Genomic DNA, 25496 nt, shown 5'->3' on the forward strand with positions numbered 1-25496 from the left:
CCTACTTACAAAGCATGTAGAGGTCTGTAATTTTTATCATAGGTACATTTCAACTGTGAGAGACAGAATCCAGAAAAAATCCAGAAAATCACATTGTATGATTTTTAAATAATTAATTTGCATTTTATTGCATGACATAAGTATTTGATCACCTACCAACCAGTAAGAATTCCGGCTCTCACAGACCTGTTAGTTTTTCTTTAAGAAGTCCTCCTGTTCTCCACTCATTACCTGTATTAACTGCACCTGTTTGAACTTGTTACCTGTATAAAAGACACCTGTCCACACACTCTATCAAACAGACTCCAACCTCTCCACAATGGCCACATCAGGGATAAAATTGTAGACCTGCACAAGGCTGGGATGGGCTACAGGACAACTAAGGAGTGGCTCCGTAAGAAGCATCTCAAGGTCCTGAAGTGGCCTAGCCAGTCTCCAGACCTGAACCCAATAGAAAATATTTGGAGGGACCTGAAAGTCCGTATTGCCCAGCGAAACCTGAAGGATCTGGAGAAGGTCTGTATGGAGGAGTGTGCCAAAATCCCTGCTGCAGTGTGTGCAAACCTGGTCAAGAACTACAGGAAATGTATGATCTCTGTAATTGCAAACAAAGGTTTCTGTACCAAATATTAAAGGACACCTATTATGACTCTTTTCACAAGATGTAAAATAAGTCTCTGATGTCCCCAGAGTATGTATGTGAAGTTTTAGCTCAAAATACCCAACAGATCATTTTTTACAGCATGTTTAAATTGTCATTTTTGGGGGCTCAGAAAAAAGCGCTGTTTTAGTGTGTATCCCTTTAAATGCAAATTAACTGCTGTTGCCGGCCCAGGGGGCGGAGCCTCTCGAGCTCCCGCTCAGAACCAGAAGGACAATCTCCTCTGATAATATCAGAACAGAAACTCTCAGTTGCGGTGTTCATTTCGACTTGGAGTCGGACAATAATGCCCACAGAGCCAGAGAATACATGCTGTATGGAGATATAACAGGTAGTTTAGTTTAATTATGGTTATAATTTATTTGTCATCTGCTTTTATCCACTATTAATACAAGCCTGGTGTAGCAAACCCCGTCCGAATGATGACCAAAATATACTGATGAGTTCACTGAAGTTTATTGTACATCACACAAAAGATGAAGCGTTAGTTTTACTCCAGAGAATCACAGTAAGAGCTGAATAAACACAGTATAAGAAGTGAGCATTTAAGTCTTATACATAAACTCTCTCTCTCTCCCTTTCATTATCATCAACATACACAGCGAAGTACACAGAACACTCGTTACAACTAACAGTAAACAAATAAACACACCTTTTCAGTGGGTGCTAAGTAAACTTTATATCCGTAAAATGACTCGATGAGCTGTGATAAAGTGTGCGCTCTCACTTTCATTTCTTCCGTGGTCAGTAACGTTAGGCCTGTCGCTCCAGAGAGTGTAAGCTTGATCACGAACAGTACTGATCCATCCTCGAGTAACAACGAGAGTAAATGAAGACTGATATGTTCATTCTTACATCCAACAACAACACACCTCAATCGCTTAGGAGACATTCTTGTCTACAGCTGCTCAAGCGTCGAAACAATGGCGGACTCTGTGTCCAGCTCACTCAGGGCTGGTCTATGCTCAAACTGCAGTGTCAATCAACCGTCGTGGGAGGGGCTTGTGCAATTCTACGTCACATTGCACCGAATCTGAGAACAGCTCATTCTGAGACAGTGCTTATGATTTATTGACATTGTAAAAAAACAACTGGGTGAATTTTTATCATTCTAGGGTGGTTTTGCTCACACACTCCCAACACATGTTTATGTTCAAACACCATGTAAAAGTGAATTTTGCATAATAGGTGACCTTTAAGTTCTGCTTTTCTGATGTATCAAATACTTATGTCTTGCAATAAAATGCAAATTAATTACTTAAAAATCATACAATGTGATTTTCTGGATTTTTGTTTTAGATTCCGTCACTCACAGTTGAAGAGTACCTATGATAAAAATTACAGACTTCTACATGCTTTGTAAGTGGGAAAACCTGCAAAATCAGCAGTGTATCAAATACTTGTTCTCCCCACTGTATCTGCGAGACGGAAGGCGGAAGGACCATCAGAATTGAGACTGGTTTCAACAATATAGGTGACCAGTTCAGAAAGAGCCATAGGAAAAATGGCTGGTTGAATCGTTTCACTCTGTGACTCTTTCTCAAGCCTTCTGAGGTGGAGTTTCTCTCTGTTGTAAAGATGAATGAGACACAAATGATGGTATTTCACCTCCTGTGCAATGGCATCAGCACCACTTAGTTGAGACAATAATTTAGCATCATTCAGTGTTTGTGCACATTCATGTAGTCTGTCATTCAGTTGCAGTGTCATTACCTGACGTAGGTCAGATTCAGGAGATATGTTATCACAAAGAAAGCAAACCTGATCATCTAGACTTTTCTGCATCATGGTTCTGCGATGCTTTGTTTGGCCTTCATCTGTCTCACTACATTGAGCATTGGATTGTTGCTTCTGGGCACGAAGTAACTTTGTGTTGTTGAACCGAAGTTGACAATTGTTGTGATACTTCGCTTGGTTCCTTCTCAAAGTAGCTTCTATACCCCCACCTTCATCCAGTCGTTCCAGGTCCAGGGTCATTGGCATTTTGTTCATCTTGTGAAAGAGTGGAATGTTGGTGGCAATCATTTTATAGCCATCATGTTGAGAAACATGATGGGTAGGTGGTGATTGGAAGGGTTCCTTTGTGTCTGTCTGACAAAGACAACATTTCATCCAATCAGTTGGCCTCTTGGCTGACATGGGATTTTCATTTGCCATTTTGGGGGTTTGTTGTCTGATTAAGGCCGAGGGGTTATCCTTTTACCACCTCAATCATAGACATAGTACACATTCAGGTATGGGTTACAACTAGGTACGGGTCACCTACACCTAGCCCGATCATTCATCCAGTGCCATTTAAGTCCTGTGTGATCTGTACACCTTCCAGGTAAGCATGAACAAGTCATGTATTGCCCCGCTTACCCTTGGCTCGGCTCTCCTGCGCTGGCACAACCTGTCAATTCAGGTGCGGCTATTTAACTACGTCTATTACTAGCTAATTGATGAGGGGCTGTTAGGCAGCATTTGGGACACTAAACTTAGCTATACTATTACTACTAGTCAAGAACTACAGTGTAAGTAAAACTAGATCAGCTGACACTGAACCCCATGCTGAGTTCCACAGCAGTGAAGTCACCAGTGTGCCCTGGTTGTGTAATGACGTTCACTCTATTAAACAAAACCTTCCTTAACACATTAAATTGAGCTCTGACAGAAATGGTGGCCATCTTGAAAATGGTCGCCATCTTGAATTTGAGCGGCGCACACCTTTTTCCATGATAATGTTCTTTGAAGAATATTTGTACCAAATTTCATGATAGCATCACCATTTGAAAAAAAGATGTAAGGATTCAAGAGAAATGGCGGCCATCTTGAATTTTTGAGGGACAAGCACCGTTTTCCAAAAAAACATTCTGAAGAGAGTATTTTCACAAAATGTTATGCCTACATCACTGTTTGAACAATTGACATAATGAGCATTTGACAGAAATGGCGGCCCCATCTTGAAAAAATGGCCGCCATTTTGAATTTTTGGGTGGCCAACGCCTTTTTCCCAAAAAGTGACTCTTAGAGAGTATCTGTGCCAAATTTCATGTTTTTATACCAATTTGAACGATTCTCTTGAAATATGCCATTAATCTGCTGCACTATTGATTCTTGTTGGTTTTATCTGTGCTGCTGAACCCTTTTAGCAGTTTGTTTTGTTTGATTATTTTGTAATGTTCAAAATATATATTTTCTATTATTATGATTTGTTGAGTGTCACCTTTGTTGTGTTTTGTGTGTTGAGTATTGAATATTTATTGTTGATATGAAAATGTGGGGAGAAATTTGAATATCTAAAGTTTACATGTGTGATTTCTGATTTTTTTTTAAAGCAAAAACTATTAAACGTCCAAATAGAATGTTTTATATATATTATGTCTTGGTATATAAATATAGTAGGCAGTTAAATGTTAATGAGCGAGGAAGCTTTGTGTTGTGAACTCTTTATTGGAAAAGAGCAAGAAAAATAGTTTTTTTTATAGCTAAGCTACTTTTACTCATAGATTATTCTTTCATTTATAAAGGTAAAGGAATTTCAGCAAACATTTTGTGCATAAACACTTTGCACAAAGACAGTGAATAAAAAGACTTTGTATTTGTGTGATTTAGTTTACACAGGCCTCACTTCACCCTACACCAGACCTTAAAATTGCCTCCTGTAATCACCACAACTGGCAGGCCATTACAGCATGTCAACAGCAAAGGCTTTTAATGAATAACAATGCTGTCGTATCCTTCATGTTGTCTCCAAACACAAGGTGATTTTGGAAGCTCTGATGCCACTGGCTCAGCGATTCAGGATCCCAGAGGAATTTTTTTATTGGCTTCACTTTCATCACTCAGGAGAATTTCTCAGATTGATTTCTCAGATACTGTATATTTCTATTGAAATATCAACTTTGTCATCTCTTAGGAGAAATAAAAATAGACACATGGTAATTGTCGACATACAGTAGTCAAATATAGTCAATAAAGTCAATTATTTATATAGCGCTTTATATAGGCCTAATACAGCTTGTTTTATAGCAGCTTTACAGTAATTAACAGGAACACAATAGAATCAATGATGCAAAGTTCATCAATAATGAAAATTTAGCTATAAGCAACTCTACATAAAACGTCTCTGGTTACGATTGTAACCCTTGTTCCCTGAGAAGGGAACGAGACACTGCGTCGACTACGACACTTTGGGCCCCCAGCGTAGCATCTCTGAAGCATGAATGAAACTAAGTCAATCGTGTTTGGTGTTGCGTCATGACGTAACGTGTGACGGCATACACGGAAGCGACAAAGGGACGATGGCACACAACAGCGTCAGCTTCTGTGATGAAGCAAGTCGCTCCCAGGCAGGGGAAGTCGTGGCGAAGGGACGCAGTGTCTCGTTCCCTTCTCAGGGAACAAGGGTTACAGTCGTAACACGAGACGTTCCCTTTCGAGGGAACTCGAACTGCGTAGACTACGACACTTTGGGGAACAAGTACCCACTATGCCACAACGAGCCCTGCCTGTCCCAGTGTGAAGCTGCGCACAGGCACACTTAGGACGAGAGCACTAGAGTGCCTGGCGTAGAAGGGATGTCCAGAGTGTAGAACCTAAAAAAAGTGTGAGGGGTGGCCCATCCAGCTGCATCACACACTTCTTGGATAGGGGCCCCTGAAAGGAGGGCTCTAGAGGATGCCATGCCTCTGGTAGAATTAGCCCTCACGGCCAAAGGTAAGGGCAAACTGCGCACCTGATATGCCATAGATATAGCCTGAACAATCCAATTGCTGATGGTTTGTTTGGACACGGGAAGCCCCTTCTTGGGCGATCCGAAACACACCAGCAACTAGTCTGACTTCCGTCATGAAGAAGACTTCTGAAGATAAATTTTTAGAGCTCTGACAGGGCAGAGCAAATTAAGCCTTTCCTCATCCACCGTCACATGAAGTGGTAGATGAAAAGCCTGCAGAACCGTAGGCCGTGTCACATTAAATGGTACTTTAGTCACACAGACCGGCCTGGGATGGGATGTAAGATAGCCCTAATGTCGCCTGGAGCAAACTCCAGGCACCCATGAGATATAGAGAGCGCCTGAAGATCTCCTACCCTCCTCAGAGAAGTAATGGCTAATAAGAAGGCTACCTTGAAGGAAAGGTTCTTGGCCTCAGCCGACTCCAGATGTTCGAAGGGGGCCTCGACCAGCCCTTCGAGAACCCAGCCCTGCCAGATCCCATGTGGGAACTCTGTTACAAGCCGCAGGTCTCATCCTCCAAGCCCCACGGAGGAAACGTACGACCAGCTGATGTCTCCCCAGGGGTCCATCACCCAGAGGAGCGTGGAAAGCCGCAATGGCAGCCACGTACACCTTGAGTGTGGACGGGGAAAGACCAGCTGAGAAGCGATCTTGGAGGAACTCCAGCACTGAAGTCACTGGGTAGTTAACTGGGTCCACCTCACGCTCTCTGCACCAAACGGTGAAAACATTTCATTTTAGGCCATACAATTTCCTCGTGGAGGGAGCTCTAGAGCTAAGTATGGTCCCGACTACTCCTGCTGACAGGCCGGCCTCTCGGCACTGTACCCCCTCAGGGGCCAGACCCACAGTTGATTCTCGGTGTGCAAACATGAAAGCCTCCTGGCCGCAAGCCTGTGGGGCAGACAGTGCAGCGTGCATACATTGGAAACCGATGCGTCCCGAAGCGCACTTGATGGCGGGAAGCCGACATCGATTTCCTGCGTGCTCCACGGAGGAAGCGACCTCGATCGCTCCGCCACTGGTGGGGCAGCCCGAAGAGATCCTACGTTTGTTAGGATCTCTTTCCCGAAGCCTTTTCCGCCTGCTGTCTATTCCCCCAGGCTCTTTGAGCTCTCTTTTTGCGCCTGTCTGTTGGCGGAGGAGCTGGTGGATGGCTGCGGCTGCCCACTGGGGACATACTTCTTTGATTTTGAGCGGCGAGGGAGATATCGTTTAAAGGCTGCAGACTGTTTTTTCACCTCCTGAAACCTGTTGACGACGGTATTTGCGGCATTGCCAAAAAGGCCAGAAGGCGAAATCGAGGCATCAAGGAGGAAAGCCCTGTCTTTTTCCTTCCTTGATGCCCGATAGATTTAACCATAAATATCTCTCTTAGACCACAATAGCCGCCATGGAACGGCCGGTAGCGCGGGCCTTTTCCTTGGTGACTCGGAAAGACAAGTATGCAGCCTTTCTTAACTCTGCAATATCATCAGAAGTTGGTCCCTCGCCCTCATCGATTTCTTTTAGAAGGTCGGCTTGGTATGCCTGCAGTACTGCCATTGTGTGCAGACTGTCACCAGCCCGACCCGCAGCCATATAAGCCCTGCCCACCAAAGAAGATTTGGCAGGGTTTGGTGGGCAGCACCGGGGTCTTTAAGGATGACGCAGCATCAGGGGAAATATAACTGGCCAATGGCTCTTCCACCCGAGACATCATCCCATAACCGTTCTCTCTCGCCCCCACAATATTGCTTTAATCTAATACTGGGGGGTTGGAAATATGAGATAAATATGGCTTGTTCCACGATTTACACAACTCGTTTTGTAAATCGGGAAAGAACAGCAAACCGCTGAAGTTGTTCTCTACGCTGCAGGAAGCGCTCATCTAACTTACTTTTTGTCTGCGCTTCCTGCCTTTCACGTGGCCAGCTGATGTTTAACTGGTCCACGGCGCAAGAAACAACCTCCACCAGCTCGTCATATGCGGGGACACGGAGTGATGAGTCATCTCCATAATCCCCGCCTTCGATGCTAATCCACTTCCTTGGAAGCAGACAGCTCGAGCATCGGGTTCTCCGCTCGTGGGGAGGAAGCCGCTGGGCGGGCTTCCACACGAGGCGGGAGAACTTCGGAACTGGCAGAGGAATCCTGAGAAAGTGCCTCAGCAGTCTCAAGATTCCTTGCCAGATCCATTTGTGAGGCCCATGATGAACGCCTCCGCGCCGCCACAACGGACGTGGGACCCGCACCACGGGGTTCGCGAGTCTGGCCATCCTCATCAAAAATGGCCTGACAAGACCGCAGCACTCGGATTGTTAAAGCTTCACAATCCAGGTAAGCAGCCCCCTCGAGAGCTGCCTGCGCGTGCTGTGCTCCCAAACAGTGTACACACAATTGGTGTGTGTCCCCACCTGTGATGTAAAGAGGGCAGGGATGCACACACCGCTTGTAATTCTAACTCGCCATCATATATATATATATATATATATATATATATATATATATATATATATATATATATATATATATATTGTGCTTGACAGACAACACCAAATAAGACAGACACGTCAACAGAGAGAGCTTGCTGAAGAACAGAATTTTGTTGTGTTCCAGCGTCCCTTTGTAGCTTCCGTGTATGTCGTCACACGTTACGTCATGACGCAACACCAATCACGATTGGCTTGGTTTCATTCATGCTTCAGAGACGCTGCGCTGGGTTGCGTTCCCCAAAGTGTCGTAGTCGACAGTTGTTTCAGTTATGTTCAATAACTGTCGATGTTGCAATATTAATTAATTATAAAACAAAAGCGATTCAAATTGATAATATTTTATTTAGTATTATATCGCAGAGCTTGCGCCAGTGCAAACCCTCTTTTTGGGGTTAAAAAAAAACAACAACTAACGTTAGGATTTACTGAAGACAAGCAGTGAAAAATGAGTGCTGAAAAGGCGTTGACAGTTATTCTTGTGACCTTATTGCATATGCATTTGTAGTGATAAGCCTGCCTCTTTCTGTCTGTCTCTCTGTCTGGAATGGCAGCTGTGCCCTGACAGGATGACGATACCTTGCTCACTTGACACGTACCTAGGAAGGGTACTGCACCTCTGTCCCCGTGTTTTAACTCCTCTCTCTTTCTCTCCATGGTTCTCTCCCCTCAAAAGTCTCATAGCACTAAATAATGGAGAGGCAGGAGCAGGAAAGTGTCCCTGAGAAACTCAAGCCTACACAGTGAGCTAGCCTGGCTGCTCAACTCCGTTTTTAAAACCACAATCTTGGAGCATCGCTTTTAACTTTCATTCCAGTGCCTAAAAGATGAAGCTTGTACAAGCACAGAGATGTTTTAGTCTTTATTGCTCAGGGTGTTTACTGTGCCACGTTAGTTGACAGATTTCTGTCTTCACTCAGAACAGTATGTGGGGAAGATCGGCTGTAGTGCTCGGAGTAAAGCATGAAATACAGAGAGGGCGAGAGGATGACAGATGTTTGGAGAACGCAGCATCGCTTGACTGCGAGCTTCGGCCCACACAAACCATTTTGTAAAAGCCCTGAAAAACAACTTAAAGGAATAGTTTATCCAAAAAGTAAAACTCTGTTGTCTTTTAATCTCCCTCAACAACCCAACAACAGGTTGTTCCAAACCCATGTGTTAATATTTATGTATTAATATTTTTAATTAGCTGTTATTTTAATATTTTCAGTTTTTCTTTTTTCACAATTTTAGTAATTGTGTATGTTTTTTTTTAATCATTTTTAGTATTTTTTTAAAAATATAATTTTTATTTCAGTTTAACTTTAAGTTATTTTAGTACTTCAACTTAAATTATTTCAGTTAGTTTCCATTAGTTGCCATTTAACTTACATTTTTTCAGCTAATATTAAAAATTTATTTCAGCCTTTCAAATTAGGAAACTAATTAATTTTAACAGTCTTAATTTTAGTCGCAATTAACAGTAACAACACTGGGAAATTACAATGATAACCAGTGTTTCTGCCAAAATGCAATAGTTGTTGCAATAAAAGTTACATAATTTGGTATTAGCCACCACTTACTAAATACAAAATAAAATGTATTTAAAATACATAAATTAATAAATAAATATTCCTAAATCTCCTTACATTTGAAGGATAATGTTTTCATATTCATTTCAAATTAATTTATTCTAACAGTAACTGCATTAAGTGAGCATTTTGGGGTTAACATGCAATTTTTTCTTATAATGAATGGTATTACATTTTTGTTACTCAGCATATTTCAGATGTTTGGGTCATGAAAATATTGCAGATTTCCGTTCAAACTTCACATTTCCTTCTCTGCGCTTTTTCTTGTATTGTGAGTCAGAGCTCCAGGCTGGAGAGCTCAGCCCTGATGAACTGGAGAGTATGAAATTTCATTCATAACAGATGATTATGAACATTTGGACTGCTGCCGCTCAGCCAGAGTTTTCTGCTGTCTCATTCTCCTCCATTTCTCCTTCACAGATCCTCACCGGATTAAAAGGGTTTTAAAAAGACCACCACCCGCCATTTTTAAAAAGCCGTGTAAACACAAAGTTTACATATATACTACTCCATGAATATGGAAAACAGCGATAGAGAGCATTTACCTGTTGCCTTTTTCTGCGGCATTGTTTCTCAGCCTCGATGACATGTAGCACTGCAAGTCGTAGGATATTTTGTCTCTAAGCCCTCCTTTTTGATCTTTCAATCGCATAACTTATAGATCTACATTCCATTTCCGTTATCACAAAACCCTCGACACACAACAAAAACACAGCTCCGATCACGGCGTCCTCCATCCATCCTCCAGTTGTTGAAGTTGTTGAATGCCGGGCTTAAATGGTGTCGCCGTCGACCGGCTCACTTCACTTCAGATTTCCAACTGGCTGTGTGTATGCAACCAGGAAAATGGCCGTATGGGAACATTTCGTTCTCGGGGAACGGCCCTGTTGGTGAGTTCCTATAACTACTCGGAGCAAAAGCTCTTTCATATGCTGATTTTCTGCTCAAGATACATTTCTTATCAACGTTGAAAACTGTTGTGCTGCTTAATGTTTTTTTTGCAACCATGATCAATTTTTTTCATTAATTTTTATTTTATTTTTTATTATCAGCATTTATTTGAAATATATATATATATATATATTATATACTTTTTTATATATCACTTTTGATCAATTTAGTGCATCCTTACTGAATAAAAGCATTCATTTCTTAAAATAAGAAAATCTTGAATTTTGAACAGTGGTGCATATACTGTTTAAAATGAAGTTAGTTTTCAGAAAAGATTTTCTGCGTCCAAATACTTTTAGGGGTCACTTTATATTCAGGCGATAAACTTTATATTCATGTAATGACTTCCACGAGTTTGCAACACTTTGATTAGCATGAAACGATGTTGGAAATTTTGTGCGCTCCAAAACCAGATAAATATTTTGAGGTGCATAGGAATGATTCGAAAAGCAGGTAGATGCATTATAAGTCTCATCAACCATGTCAAACCATGACATGGTTTTCAATGCCTAATTGCCACTGACAATCTCATATGACAGACCTTTTGTAAGCTTACAAACGCAACTTTCAGAAACGGCGACCATAAATGTTTAATAATTGGGCCTGAAAAATTGTTGACAACTATATGAATATAAAAGGCACAAACTATGTCTAAGATGACTTCTCTTTTCACTGTTTTTCTCGTCTCTCTTCAGGATGTTTACTTTCTGTCAACTCAAACTGTGCCAGGCGCGCTGTAGGTCATGAATATTAATTACGTAATGTGAGGTTTGCCCTAACTGATTTGCTGAAAGGCTGACGTTGGTAGGTGACAGAGGGTCAAGGTTTGACTGGTTAGATCTTGTTGGCATATACAATAACGGTATCATAATGGGGAGGAAAAAAGCATTTTTTCCCTCATTGACGATCATTCGAAATTGACAATGACATTCAAGCTACATTATACAACAGTCCTTCAATTTGATTGGGCCATTTGTTTGCTCATATCTATACACAATCCACCTCTAAAGATAATTAGAAAAAGAGATGCTGATGCAAAATGTCTGTTTTTTTGCAAGCCCCCCAAAAGATAAGAGTTATGAAATATGATATGACAGACAGAAGAGGCCGACGTCTGGTGGAGAGCAGAACAGATGCCCTATCTCATCTGGATCTGTCTTTCGCTCTCTCTCTCTCTCTCTCTCTCTCTCTCTCTCTCTCTCTCGATCTCTCCGTCTGTCTCTCCACCTGCATTTTTAACAAGCACGCACACATAGATGGAGCAGGTCAAATGGAAATGAGAAGTAACCAGGATAGATGTTAAACCCCAGTTTAACATTTAAACACACATATATACATAAAGCCCAGGTCAGTAATGAAGGACTAAAGTGTGCATATAGTGTACGCCTGTGGGATTGTGTGTCTGTCTTTGCTTATGTTATGTTTTCTTGCAGAAAAGGGAATATTTGACAGAGAAAAGACTTTAATAATACATAGGGAATTCTCTTTTGCTTATATAACGTCTCATGTGCATACACACACACACACACACACACTTGTGATTTTAAATATGCAAATAATTCTTTGAAGATATTTTTAATAGACTGCTGATTAAAAAGCACAGTAACATGTCTAATTGTCTGTAAAGCTTGATGTGCAGCTTTTATTGCAGCCTAGGAACATTAAGGTTTTTTTTGTATTACGATATGATTTTCATGATAGTTAATGTAATGCAAACCAATGTCATTCTTTCAGCTCTGATCGTTGTTTTTATGTGATTTTTAAAGAAATGTCATGCTATTTAATTTCCTAATGTACAAAAAAAGATTTTTAAAAAAAGGGATAGTTCACCCTAAAATGCAGTAGCACCTCACTGCAGTATACACGAGATCCAGGTGGCGGATCCAGATCCAGATCTAAGGGGTGGAGATTGGTAGGTTTAGGGGTGGGTTTAGGGATCAGGGGGTGGAGATGGGTTGGTTTAGGTATATGTAAGGTGGGAGGAGTTGGATCTGGATTTCGTGTTCTGCAGTGAGGACTATCTCCAGACCGGCACTCCAGTTGTCTTATGTCAGTTAGAATAACAGTTGGCAGATGTGAACGCGATAATTTTTTGCTGTGTAGAACACAACGGATGTATTCACCTCAGAGAAAAACAAAAACATGATTGTGTATCATGTCGCATTTTTCTCAGTCTTGATTTCTCTCATCTTGTGTGCTTTTTCTGGGCGTTGTGGAGTGCTAATTGAGTCTCACGAACGCGTACATCGCAGCAGCCGTGCACAGAAGACCAACGGCCAAGTTCAGAATTTTCGTTAAATAATACATTCAATTTCGGTTTTTTTTTTTTACCAAACCCTATCGTATACCCCCAGAACACTTGGAATATAAGGCACACCGATGTGTCGCATCGGACCATTCTGTGATACTTTTACGTCTTTTTTTTTAAATCTTGATGCTCGTCATTATATGGATGAGCTTGAGCAAGACATATTTTTTTATTCTCCTTTTGTGGTCTGAAAAAGTAAGAAGGGCATACGGGATTAGAACAACACCAGTGTGCGTAAATTATGACTTTATTTTCCATTTTATGGTGAACTAATCCTTTAATCAATTTTTTTTTCTTCTGTTTTGTCCAGTACAGTGTCCTTAAGTATAAGCTACTTAAAAGAAGATGCATTTACTTTATGAGCAAAAATGTGCATGATAGTATGGCTATTTTTAATTGTATGGCCAATTGTTCATTAAACTCATATTGTTCTACTTCATTAAACATACATTTTTACAAAATGTAGTGAGATTTAAAACAAGATTTAAAAAATTCCAATGGGGTATGACAAATAAAATTAATTCAACATATATTCTCTGAAAATTCTAAGTCTGTTAAATAAAAGTATCATGTTTTAGTTTAAGGTGGGTTTAGGGTATTTTTTAGGGCTATATATATATATATATATATATATATATATGTATATATATATTTACTGAAAAATAAGAAATATTTTTTTGCAGTGTGTTTCTGTATTACACCGAATGCAATTACTGTGATTAAATTTACAGTATTCGCACATTCTTTTTGATTAACATTTCATGAATCACTTCAAAGAAGGGATAAAAGAATATTATTAGCCATAAAAGTTGGGGTCCCCTGTTGTTTTGTTGAGATGCATATTATAAATTTCAGCAGCCTTTGAAAGAACTTAAGCCCTTAATGATAAACCAGAAACCATCAAATAATAAGAGCTTTTTTTTCCCCACAGCATAAAGAAGCGAATGTTTCCCTCCTGAAAATCTATTATAATGCCGGATCATTTTTTTGCAACTGAATGCCTACGGCATTATAATATTCATGAGCGAATGGCGTGTTAATGTTTGTGTTACAAATAATTAGCATTTCTCATATTCCTACAGAGGACTTTGTCTCACATTCCATCTTATTAACACGTCCGATTCCTGTCATCTCTTAAGAGTCACGGGTGGAATTGTTCGCAGATTCTTCTGTGGCGTAAATAACCTTCAAAGAACAGACAAGCTTTTGGCCGACTGAGTTTTTCTCTCAGTTCTGTCCTGATGAGCTGTGCTGATCCGGGAAGCGGTGGGAAGGCGAGATTATGGCCTGCGCGTCTCAGACTTCTCCCTTGGCCTCTTTTTTCGGGCTCTGAATGGGACGTCTGTCAGACGCTAAAGACGTGGGGCTTAATCTTGCCAAGGCTGAAGATCAGACTAGAAATGCAAGTTGCACAAGGTCAAAGCAAATATGTAGCACTCTAATCGTTCATGGAGAGAAGGACAGGATGGCTTGAAGAGAAATTAGATCTAAATAACTGGTATGAAATGTATTTGTTACAGTTACGTCAATGCTACCATTATATGGACTATTAAGAAAATATGTATTTGTTGACAGAGACATACACCATTAAGAGTTCACCTAGGTCAATCACGATGTCAAATGAGAAGGTTTTCATTGGATAAACAGGTCAGTTGGCTTTTTCAACTACATTTTCTCTTGGTTCTTTTGGTTAATATGGCATACTCTCAACCTTTTGACATCACAATGATTAGGATTAGGAGGTATTGATTATTAAATTGTAATTAATTAATACACTGGTGTATGATTTTAGTAAATTGCACTAAAAATTGGGTCATTGACAAATAAAGCTTCAAAAAATGTTTTTTGTGTAAAATCTTTTCAAAACTGATGTAATGTATATTTTTAGTCGTGAACAATGTGTTTAGACACATTTTTTTTAAACTCTTTTTATGTCAGGCGGTACAACCAAATAGTTGTATGTGTATATATAGTGTAGTTTTACCACCTGACATGGAAAGTGTACCAACCTACCCATACTCTGCCACAAGGATCATTGGATCAAGGATTCGGTGATCAAAGATGAGTTTTAAGGAATACATTTATTGACTATAGGGGGACTTTAAAATAAAGTGTTACCAAATATTATTTACATATTGATTTATTAATATTACTAGTATTGATTATATGAATATTATTGCATGTGGTTTTTCGAAAACACAAGGCCACCTCCTGTTTCTACATCAGACAGATCGACAGTCTAAATAAATGGCTATGGAATGTCGGTCAGTCAGTGATGAGCATATATATAGTGAACGTAAAGTCTACTCAGTGATTTTCTTGTCTGGTACACTAATGATGTAATTAATTAATGGGCATATAAGGCAGTTAATTAAATAATAATAATTTTTCGACATCCCTACTTCATTTTAATGATGAATAATTGTAGAACTTTTTATCATTAAGATGCTAATGCTGAATAATTCTAGAAGCGTCTACATACAGAACAGCTGTTCTTGAACTGTTTTCACGGCTCCAGGATTTCCCTAAACATTCCTTAGTAATTTCTACAGTTGAGTTCATTTATCATGTAGAGTACACTACTGTACCAACCCATTAAGTGGTTAGTATAAAAGGGCAGCCTGACCCCACTTAATGACATCCCAGTGGTCCGCACAAGCTGGGAATTTTAATGTGGTTGCACAGCACGCTGAAGAAGGATTCTTATGAAAATGAGACTTTCCTGAAGAACTTTCACTAACCAGAATTATTGAAGTTTCTTTCAATGCCTTTAACAAGAGTGAGATGATCTACTGTACTGTTTATCAACTAAATAGCTTCTGATGATAGCTTTGTGATCAAGTTTGTCTGTTTAATACAGAGATGATGGGAACACAAATGCATGCTATCACATGGATCTGTTGTATGTTTATTAGGGGTGTAACGGCACAGACGTCACGGTTCGGTGCATAGTCAGACGACGAATACAGTCAGTCACAGGCGATCCACAAGCTTGGCAGTAGCCTATACGCTGAGTTTCGATTAATTTTTGTGACATGCTCCACAAACTTCACGGAAAGGAAACCGGGATGGCAGAAAGCGGCACCCTGTTTATTTTCTTTACTTAAAAAAAGCACAATGATTTTTTTTTATTGTAAGTTTACACAAATAAAATAGACACTTTACAGTTTCGAATGATATCTTACTCTTATTTGTAAGACCATAAATGACGAACAAAGTTGTTTCTGCAGTTATAATGAGACAAAATAATTTGGCATTGTGCCGATTTGTTGTCGTGGAAGTCTCTCTACAGTCCTGTGATGAAATGTGCGTGTCCTGGAAATGGGAAGCCTCAGGTGCCGCTTCACCCGCTGTGAAGGTGAAGGTGAAGTAGGCTCTTTTTCTCCTTCTCGCTCATCTTTCCGGGATTTCTTGAAAAAAGCGTAATATTGAACTTTGTAAATGTAAATGTACCAAACTCGTATCGAACCTTGACCCCAAAACCAGTTTCTTTAGTTTTTTTGGAGCATATTAAAACATTTCCGATCATGTGACACTGAAGACTGAAAATGCTGAAAATTCAGCTTTGCATCACAGGAATAAATTACATTTTTAAATATATTTGAAATAGAAACAGTTATTTTAAATTATAATAATATTCCCCAACAGTGCTGTTTTTTTTTTGTGGATTTTTTTAATCAAATAAATCAAGCACTGGTGAGACTTCTTTTAAAAACTTTAACAAAATCTTAACTATTCTAATTTTTCTCAAGTTGTGTAATTGCTTATAATCATTTGGGTTTTGTTTGTGTAAAATGATAGTAAGTACTCATTTACCATCATATTTAGTTCATTGTTACCCCCCAAAAATATGCATTAGCACATGTACTGTATGTTTAATGTAAAAGCTATTTCTTGGATTGAATTTTTAGCAAAAATAACCACGTTGCTATATGTACATTTAATGCAGTATTGCTGTAATAAAAGGATCTGGTTGTGCCATCCATCCATTGTCTTATTATTTAGGATGGATTGTTTTTGTGCAAAATGATTCATGATTTATTAGAAAGCAGCTGCAGAAATATCAAAATTCATGGAAAGTAGATCAGCATACGCGCTGGTGAGTGAGACCTCCCGCCGCGCCGCCGTCACCTTCTCCCTGTGACTTATCTGCTTTTCATTACGGCTTTGCCTGTAGACAGAATTGTTTCATAATGAAGAAATATATTTTCCCTCTGCCTCATGTTCATTAGCTTTACAATCCGAGCGCATTGTGGGAATGCGGTGCGGTGTGAGAGAGACACCAGAGATTATGACACAAAAAAAACGCCCTGAAGATTGCTGCGAGTTAGTTAAAAATGCAGACAGATAGATATTCATGTTTGTCAGGCCCCGCTGAAATAGTGGCACAGGAATACCACACTGAGAAAGCGTGTGTGTGAGCCTTGGAGGGCACACTCTCTGTCACTCCAGTCTGCAGCTTTAACACATCACATCTCAACATGCTTTTCCCGTGGGGGAAAAAAAGAAATGTGTTGGTTGTCATGGAAATCTATTGCCATTTTTCTTTCTCTCTCAGCATTGAGCGGGTCTGAGTCCAGAGGGAGGGTTGCAGGAATGAGATGTGGGCAGGGTGACACGGGGCGATGACAGCGGGCAGCCGCTGGTATTGATCTGTGATCTGTCATGGCAGCCCACTCTTGAAAAAGCGCACTAAAGTGTTTCACAACATGTATCTTATTTTTCATTTTCAGCTACTATTCTGTTACGCAGGCGCTCCATGGGCCCGACTGAGAATTTGACTGCATGCAACCGTAAAAACAGAGGAACTGGAGACTTCAGAAATATATGGAAATCAATAACTACACCAAAAATGCTTCTTTCAGCCGATAAATATCAACATGGAAGCTTTGTCTCTTTGATTTAGAGGTACATCAAGGTACTTCCCTTTCATTGATGGAAATTTATGGCTTTCCGTGTTTTCACTGTTATACAGTGGGGTGGGTGGGGGGTGGTGGTGCGTTATTAGGCATCTACTGAATCTTCTGATCAAAAGACATGTGAAGAAGAAGCAGAAACAAGTGATAGCATATGTAGGCATAAGCATATGTAAAATAACTCAAACATCAACATTTAACAGCATATAAATTGAAACTGCTTAATGTTACTGAATGAAATGTCGAACCAGGACGAGGTATAGGACTCTGCAAGGTTTTGCGGTGTTGATGGACTCGATCCACTCCATCTATGTTTTGATCATCGTTCTGAATGCGATCTGGATGTAGTCTTTGACAAAAATGCGATTTACTCAACTTGTTGCTCAAAATGTTTTTTTTTATTTTTATGAAACTTACCCACATTCAAGTGCTGATACAAAATAATGCATGAAGCTGTTCTTTATTTTGATATATTGCATGTTACTCATACAACAAAATATGCTGGGGGTAATGAATTTTTTTTTTTTTTTTTTTTTTTATTATCAAAAATGCTGGTGGTGGCTGGCAACTTAAAAAAAATGCTGGCGGGGAAAGAGTTAATAATTGCAACATAATACATGGCTACATGGTAGGGCTGGGAAAAAAATCGATTTGATTTAAAAATCGAGTTGGTAGGTCAAATCGATTCATATTTTCAAAAAATCGATTTTTTAGATTTTTTTCTCCCCCTCTTCTATATAGCGTACAATACATACATTTTGCATTCGCCAAAAGGGTTTCCGTAGAACGCTCCCTGCGGCGCAGCCCTCGATGCTTCACGACATCACGACAAAAAGACTAGCATGTTTAATTTTTTAACGGTCCTCCACGACGACGGCGCGCGAGTGAGTGAGAGTGTGTGTTCGCGAGTGAGTGTGACTGTGTGTGTGTGCGCGAGAGTGAGTGTGTGTGTGTCGTGTGTGTGTGTGTGTGTGTGTGTGAGAGAGAGAGAGAGAGAGTGAGTGAGTGTGTATGTGCGAGTGAGTGTGTGTGTGTGTGCGAGTGAGTGAGTGAGTGTGTGTGTGTGTGTGTGGAGGCTATGTGAGTGAGCTTGTGTAGCCTATATGTGCGAGTGAATGAGTGTGTGAGACGGCTCGCGATGACTGGTCGTAAAACAACGTGTAGTCTGACATGTTTCTTGTCCACGACATGACAAGATTTTTAGGAGTCAAAATCGTGTAATCTGACAGTGACTATCGTAACAGACAAACAAAATTTTGTTTATGTTGATGCACTTTAATTAAATACAATAAATATATATTTGTAAAATATATTTACAGTTCGCAGTTATTCTGTTTTAAATGGGGGGGAAAAAAATCGAATCGAATCGTAAATCGAGTTTTTTAGGGGAAAAAATCGCCCAGCTCTACTACATGGCAATAAATGTTCATTTGAACTCTACCAATTTTCGCCTTTGGGAAAATGAACCGTTTATCTTGGATGCCTATAGTTTTTTGTTTTTCTTTGAGAACTCCATGTGGTGGCACCATGTGCAATATTCTTGCCACCAAAATGAAAATATAAGCAACTTTATGACTTCGTCTTTCTCTGTATGACTGACTAATCTTGTATATGGTGCTGTTGGTGTCAAAATTACTTGTTTGTCACCATTTTACAAGAAAAAAAAACTTTTAAAGTCTTTTTTACTTACATTTATCATATAAATATATAGTGATTTTTTGTTTTGAATTAGATTTTAGAATATTTAGACATTATTCTCATTTGTAAGTCTCTTTGAATAAAAACATCTGCTAAATGAATTAATATAATGATATGAGTCTAAAGCTTGCCCCTTGCAGGGTTTAAACCTAAAGTGTTTTTGTTACAAGCCAAGCTCTGGCTCTGTAACCACCACTCTGTGCCAATTGTTAGAAATGGGATTTGAGCCCACATCTCTATTTAGAAACCAGAATAGTCCTTTCCTGAGTAGGTTGAAGCACCTGATGACTTATAACTCTTAAAGAAGCATGCCTTTTTGTTCCGCCTGGTTAAATTCGAAAGCACTCTGTGGTTGGTGTCTATTTCAAGAAGCACAAGACATTGTTTGTAAGCTTTAATGCAACACGGGCTGAATTCAGCAGCTGAATGCCGCACTTTGACACCAAATTCAATGCACTTTGACATTGTTTGCCATCACAAAGGTTCACATTTGGTTGTGATCGTACTCTGTTTGGTTTTCTACAGGGCAAGACTATAAAAACCGTAAATGAATGGAAAAGAAAACACAGAGAAAAGAGAAGGGTGGAGAAATGTTTGTACTTGAGTGTGTAATGTTCAACATTTGTCAGCTGTTCTGTCAAGTATGACAAGTATTATTTTGGATGTTTGACACATCTTTCGTCATGAGAAGTATAGCTTTGTATTCCAAACCTCTGAAAATGCTTTTGTTGTTTTTTGTGAAACGCATATGTTGTTGTTTTTTTGTTATTGTTTCTTCAAGCTTTTTTTCTCAGTAACCAGTGAGGTTGTTTTTGGACCTGTGCACAGACCTTTTTTTTTTTGTAATTACATTTTTGTCATTTACATGTAACACATGCGAGAGTATAATCATTTATTGTCTTCATTATATTCATTTGTATATGAAAAATCAATTCTTAATTTATCTAGAATCATGGATTCCTGAGCATTTTCAAATCTCCAAGAGCTTCTCTTTGAGATGTTTTTGCCAATCTCCTCTGTCTGCCCCTTTTTGTTAGCAGGAAGTGTAATTCAAGGAGTTAATGGAGCGTTTTGTGGCTCTACTCTGTTGGAGTCTTAAGAGGGAGTCCGCCATAATCCCACAAAACATACCATCTTATGAATTTTAAATTGAAATGCCCAAATGTCTTTTCTTTGTACTATTCATTTTGCCCCACCTGAGCTCTGATACTATGAAACTGCCCTACACGCATTTCAAATGACTGGAAGCTTTGGACGGAAATTAGATTATCCTGACATGCTAAAGACAAAAGGTGAGACCCCATCTTCTCAAAACAATAAACAGCTGCGCCACTTCATAACTTCGTATTTCAGCGCAAACCCCAGAATCTTATTCACCAACCACCCGCAATCTAGTTTAAACAGGTGCAAAATGCACTAAAGTTTTTTATTTATATATATGTATGAGTTCAATAATTTTCCAATATACTAATATAAAGTGCATGTTATGATCTATGATCCCATGTTATTGTTCCAGAGCTTAGATTTGTTGGTAGGTCACAATCTTCTGAATGGAGATGATTCTGCTGTAAAGGCTGCTGGTTATTTAAGGAGGGAAATTTATATTTTTCAAGTATTCTCTCGGGTGTGTTTTGTGCCCCTCGACTACAGGAATAATGACATGAAACAATGAGATGAACCACAGCTCACTGAATCCTCTGTCTCTGTGGACCTGGGAAGCCGAGTGAAGAAGGCAGCATTTGTTCTTTTACCAGCTCTGGGCGTAGCTATACAGTACATATACACTAATTTGATGTTTTATGAAAAAGTATGAAGCACAGATCCAGATGAGACATGACAACATACTCTAACTAGGCGACGTCAAATTTCCAGCATCAAGTAGTTGTTCTGTCCTAACTTAAAGAGAAAATGTTCAAATTTAGCAGCTAACTGTTAGCTTTGCAGTTGTTTGATTGACATCAAAGTCTCCTAGAAACCAAATTGTAAAGGATAATGCAATGCAATGCTAGCATGAATATTCACTGATTAATATTTATGAAAGTTTACTCATAAATATGAAAAGAGTAATCTTGAAAAGATATAGATTAATATCATTCATGCATATTTAAAGCAAAACAAAATGGTTCATGTCATATTGGGTGATCTTATTAAGTCTTATCTGATTTAAGATGTCATGTCATGTCATTTAAATTTTAAGTAATTGTAATGTCATGACTTTCTAAAGTATATTATCTCTGTAAAGTTTAGTTTGTAATAATGGCCACAAATGGGCCTCAGATTCATGGTCTAAAATGAATAGTTGGCGGCTTTATTTTTGATGACTCTCCGTAATAGTTTGAATAGAAATGATAGAAATGGCAGATTAGTCGAGGGATTGGAGGATGTCTTAATTTTGCATAAACTATCCACACCAAAGCACAAATAATGGAAAAGAGTGTTGAATATTAAAGCGCAATAACCGTCACAAGATGACAGATTGTAGAAAAGAACATTAAAAGTGCTTTTCATAATTTAAACGGTTTTAAAGTGCTCTAAACATCATTAAGAGTTAATGGTTAGGGTTTACTGGATAAGTTTAGGAAGTTAGGAACCGTAACTGGAACTGATTTTGACTCAATTCAGTGAGTCATTAGTGACATAATAGACTCCCTATATTGTTACTTGGTGTGCCTTTTTTATTTTATACCCTTTTATCTAAACCAAAAAATGATTCAGGTAGGGTTAGGAATAGTCAAATCTAGCCTAAACCATAAAATACTCACCCGGTAACATGGCGCCCAACGTGTGGCACCATGTAATTTGGTGTGCCTCCTGTGAGACTTGTCTTAAAACTACTATACTGTACAAACTAAGGGCCAGATTTACTAACAGCTTGCGCCAGTGCAAACCCTCATTCGGTGTTAAAAAAAAATACTGTCAGGATTTACTAAAGACAAACAGTGAAAAATTAGCGCTGAAAAGGTGTGGACAGACATTTTTTAAGCTGACCTTATTGCATATGCATTTATGCTAAATTTATGGGAGGGGAGTATTTAAATGAATCATGCAAAGTGATTTACTATGGTTTGCGCTTGGCAATTTACTGGTATTTGCGGCATTATTTACCACCCAAAAAAGCATGTTAAACCAGACGCTAATTTGCGCTGCTCTTGGTAGATTGCGTTGGTTTATGCATTATGCATTTATACATAACTGCATTATGGATATGATCCGGCTGCGTCTGTGTTCTTTTATTTGTGTGTCGTCAGTAGATCACGTGCAGAACTTTCCTCTCCCATCCAAGTTTTTTTGGAATTGCGCTCGCACGCCAATTTGCCCTGTTTAGTAAATATGGCCTAAGCCTCAAAAAAGAACAACCACAAGTCTTCTACGTCATGCCTACGGGTATTACTTTTTGGTTTAGACTACATTTTCATTAAATCAATAGTTTTGAAATTCTCCACTGTTTAATTTGATTATGCAATTCACAATGCTTCATGGTTCTTTCCCTTATTCTTAAATTAAGTACACAGTCTTGTACCTTTTTGTACAGTTTTCAAATACTTTTTTGCTTCAAATCAAAGTTTGTAACATAACAATTCACCGGTTGGTTTGGTTCATGGCTTATAAATCTTAAATGAAGACTTTGCCTATGGGGAAAATGAAAAAAAACTTCCAGATCCAAGGCCGATGAAACAGTGGATGGGTACTGTTGCATTCTTTTGATGACTTATCTCATTATTAATTAGTAATTGTTACAGACACTTATTAATATTCACAAGCCAAGCTTTTGATATAGAAAAACTTGTATATTGCAGTGGGATGAGAATTAAGTTGTATTGTGCCAACTTGAGAGGACCTTCTTGAGGTTTGCTTAAATATTTTTTTACAGCCCTTTACTTTTTTGATAAATATTTGTGAACACACAATTCTATCTGAAATCAATATGTTCTGATCCATAAATCAGGTCAGCCGTAGAGTATTTTCACTTAGACATTAAAACTGTACTGTCAAATTCAATGTAAAATCATGGTTAAAAATAGGATGAGCAAAATTGTTTGTTTGCACAAGATAAATCTTGCAGTTGATTGAGCAATTTAATCATTGTACTGTCCAGATCATGTGCACTTTAATTTAAAGTTTGATGTTTTATGTTTGATGGACGTTTTGATTTTCCTATCTGCTTGTCGCCGTCAACATTTTCCATATTGTTTTTTGCTAAGTACCTCAATGAGCCAAATCTGTCTAAATGCAACATATTATGAGAACCCACAGTGATACTACGACCCACACATACAATAACTCATTAATGTGACTAATATCTCAGCACCCCACTGTGTCCCACAACAACAAAGACTTCTGTGTGTCCTCGAAGAGCTCATTTACACACTTTAATGTCTAATCAGACGTCACTTGCCACAAAGACAGAAATATCCTCCAATCACAGAGAAACGGCTATCAGATATGATTATAAGCACATCCAATCGAATTACAGCATGGCCAATGGAAGCTATTTCACAGTCCACTGATCAGTCAAAATACGCTTGGTACAAATGACATCGGGCAAATGGCAGGACTGTTTTCTGGGCTTATCTGAACCTGAGATTCCCTCTGATAAATATTCATTTTACCTAGATAACGATTTGACTAACTCTCCCTGTCTTTCTCTCTCAACAGAAATTGAAAAGATTCAGAAAGATGAAGACAAAGAGGATGAGAAGTTCATCGATGTGGTCATCAACAAGAACATGAAACTGGGACAGAAGATTTTGATCCCTGTAAAACAGTTTCCCAAAGTGAGTATGTTACGAACTCTTATGATCTAAGGTCAGAAGAGGTAACATTGAGGTCATGATAAAATTTGGTGTGACTGGGGTGGTAAGAGACAACACGTAACGAAGTAATGCGAAAGAAAGATAATTTATTATACATAAGTGAAATAATTATACAAAAAGATGGATAATAGTAATAATAATAATGGTGAATATAAGCAAGGAAAAATAAGCTAAATATTTACAGATCAAAAAGATATCAGATAAATAAATAACCCAAGAGAAAAAGGGGACGCAATTAGTGAAGCCAAAGAAATGAAAAGAACAAAACAAAACTCATTCTAACTTGTAATTAAACCAAAGTCAAACGCCCTAACTTAATTACTCTAACTAACAAATACAAAACATACAGAGGGTGGCATTCACTTTCTTACCTGGGGTATCTATACATCGAGTTACCTAGGTGTTGTCTTATGTAAGTCACGTGACATTTAACCTGTCCACTTTACTCTTGGTCGAACAACGCCATCAAAAGGCAGAGAGAAAACGTAAAGGGAGGAGTATCAAAACAATATTCAAAACGAGATGGCAACTAAAAGCAACAGGGTTACGACGGTTACAGAAAAAAAGTGAGCGTACAAAGCAGAGAGAGAGAGAGAGAGACAGCCACACACAACCACAGGGAGGGACATAACACTCCCACCCTTAAGAATAAACCTGTTTGTGAAAAATAAAAAATAAAATAAAATAAATTAATGAAGTCAGCCAAAATATTATCAACACCATTTTTGTGTTTGATCTCCAAATTGTAGTTTTGGAGTGCTAAAGCCCAGCGCATCAAGCGCTGATTTTGGTTATACATTCGAGATAAAAACACAAGAGGGTTATGGTCTGTAAACAAAAAGTTTTTTTTTTAAATTGTGTCGTATCATATAAGAGGTTACACTCAACTGGTCACTTACACTAAAGGTCAAAAGTTTGTGGTCGGTAAGAATTTTGAAAGAAGTCTCTTCTGCTCACCAAGGCTGCATTTATGTGATCAAAAATACCGTAAAAACAGTAATATTGTGAAAAAATATTACAATTTAAAATAACTGGTTGTAATGTTAATATATTTTAAAATGTAATTTATTCCTGTGACGCAAAGCTGAATTTTCAGCATCATTACTCCAGTCTTCAGTGTCACATGATCCTTCAGAAATCATTCTAATACGCTGATTTGATGCGCAAGAAACATTTCTGATTATTATCAATGTTGAAAACAGTTGTGCTACTTAATATTTATGTATACATTATTTTTGTGTGAATAGAAATAGGGAAATAGATTGTTTTTGTATTTTTTTTCTGATGAATAGAAAGTTCAACAGAACATTTATTTGAGATAGAAATCTTTTGAAACATTATAAATGTCTTTACTGTCCCTTTTGATCAATTGAATGTGTCCGT

The 25496-nt window shown here is 38.7% G+C and overlaps 1 protein-coding gene across 5 annotated transcripts in view; it reads left to right on the plus strand.

The window, feature by feature from the left end:
* Positions 1-25496, plus strand: part of khdrbs3 (KH domain containing, RNA binding, signal transduction associated 3) — a 144288-nt gene that overhangs the window by 58918 nt on the left and 59874 nt on the right. For all 5 annotated transcript variants that reach the window (XR_013822024.1, XR_013822025.1, XM_079879056.1 and 2 more), the window contains exon 2: positions 23956-24074. Coding sequence is in view for 3 of the 5 variants with exons in the window: in XM_079879056.1 (XP_079735182.1) it covers positions 23956-24074 (119 nt within the window). In the remaining 2 variants the exon portion in view is untranslated. The remainder of the gene's footprint in view (positions 1-23955; positions 24075-25496) is intronic.

The sequence above is a fragment of the Squalius cephalus genome (assembly GCF_949319135.1).
Source record: "Squalius cephalus genome assembly, chromosome: 8".
NCBI lineage: Eukaryota > Metazoa > Chordata > Actinopteri > Cypriniformes > Leuciscidae > Squalius > Squalius cephalus.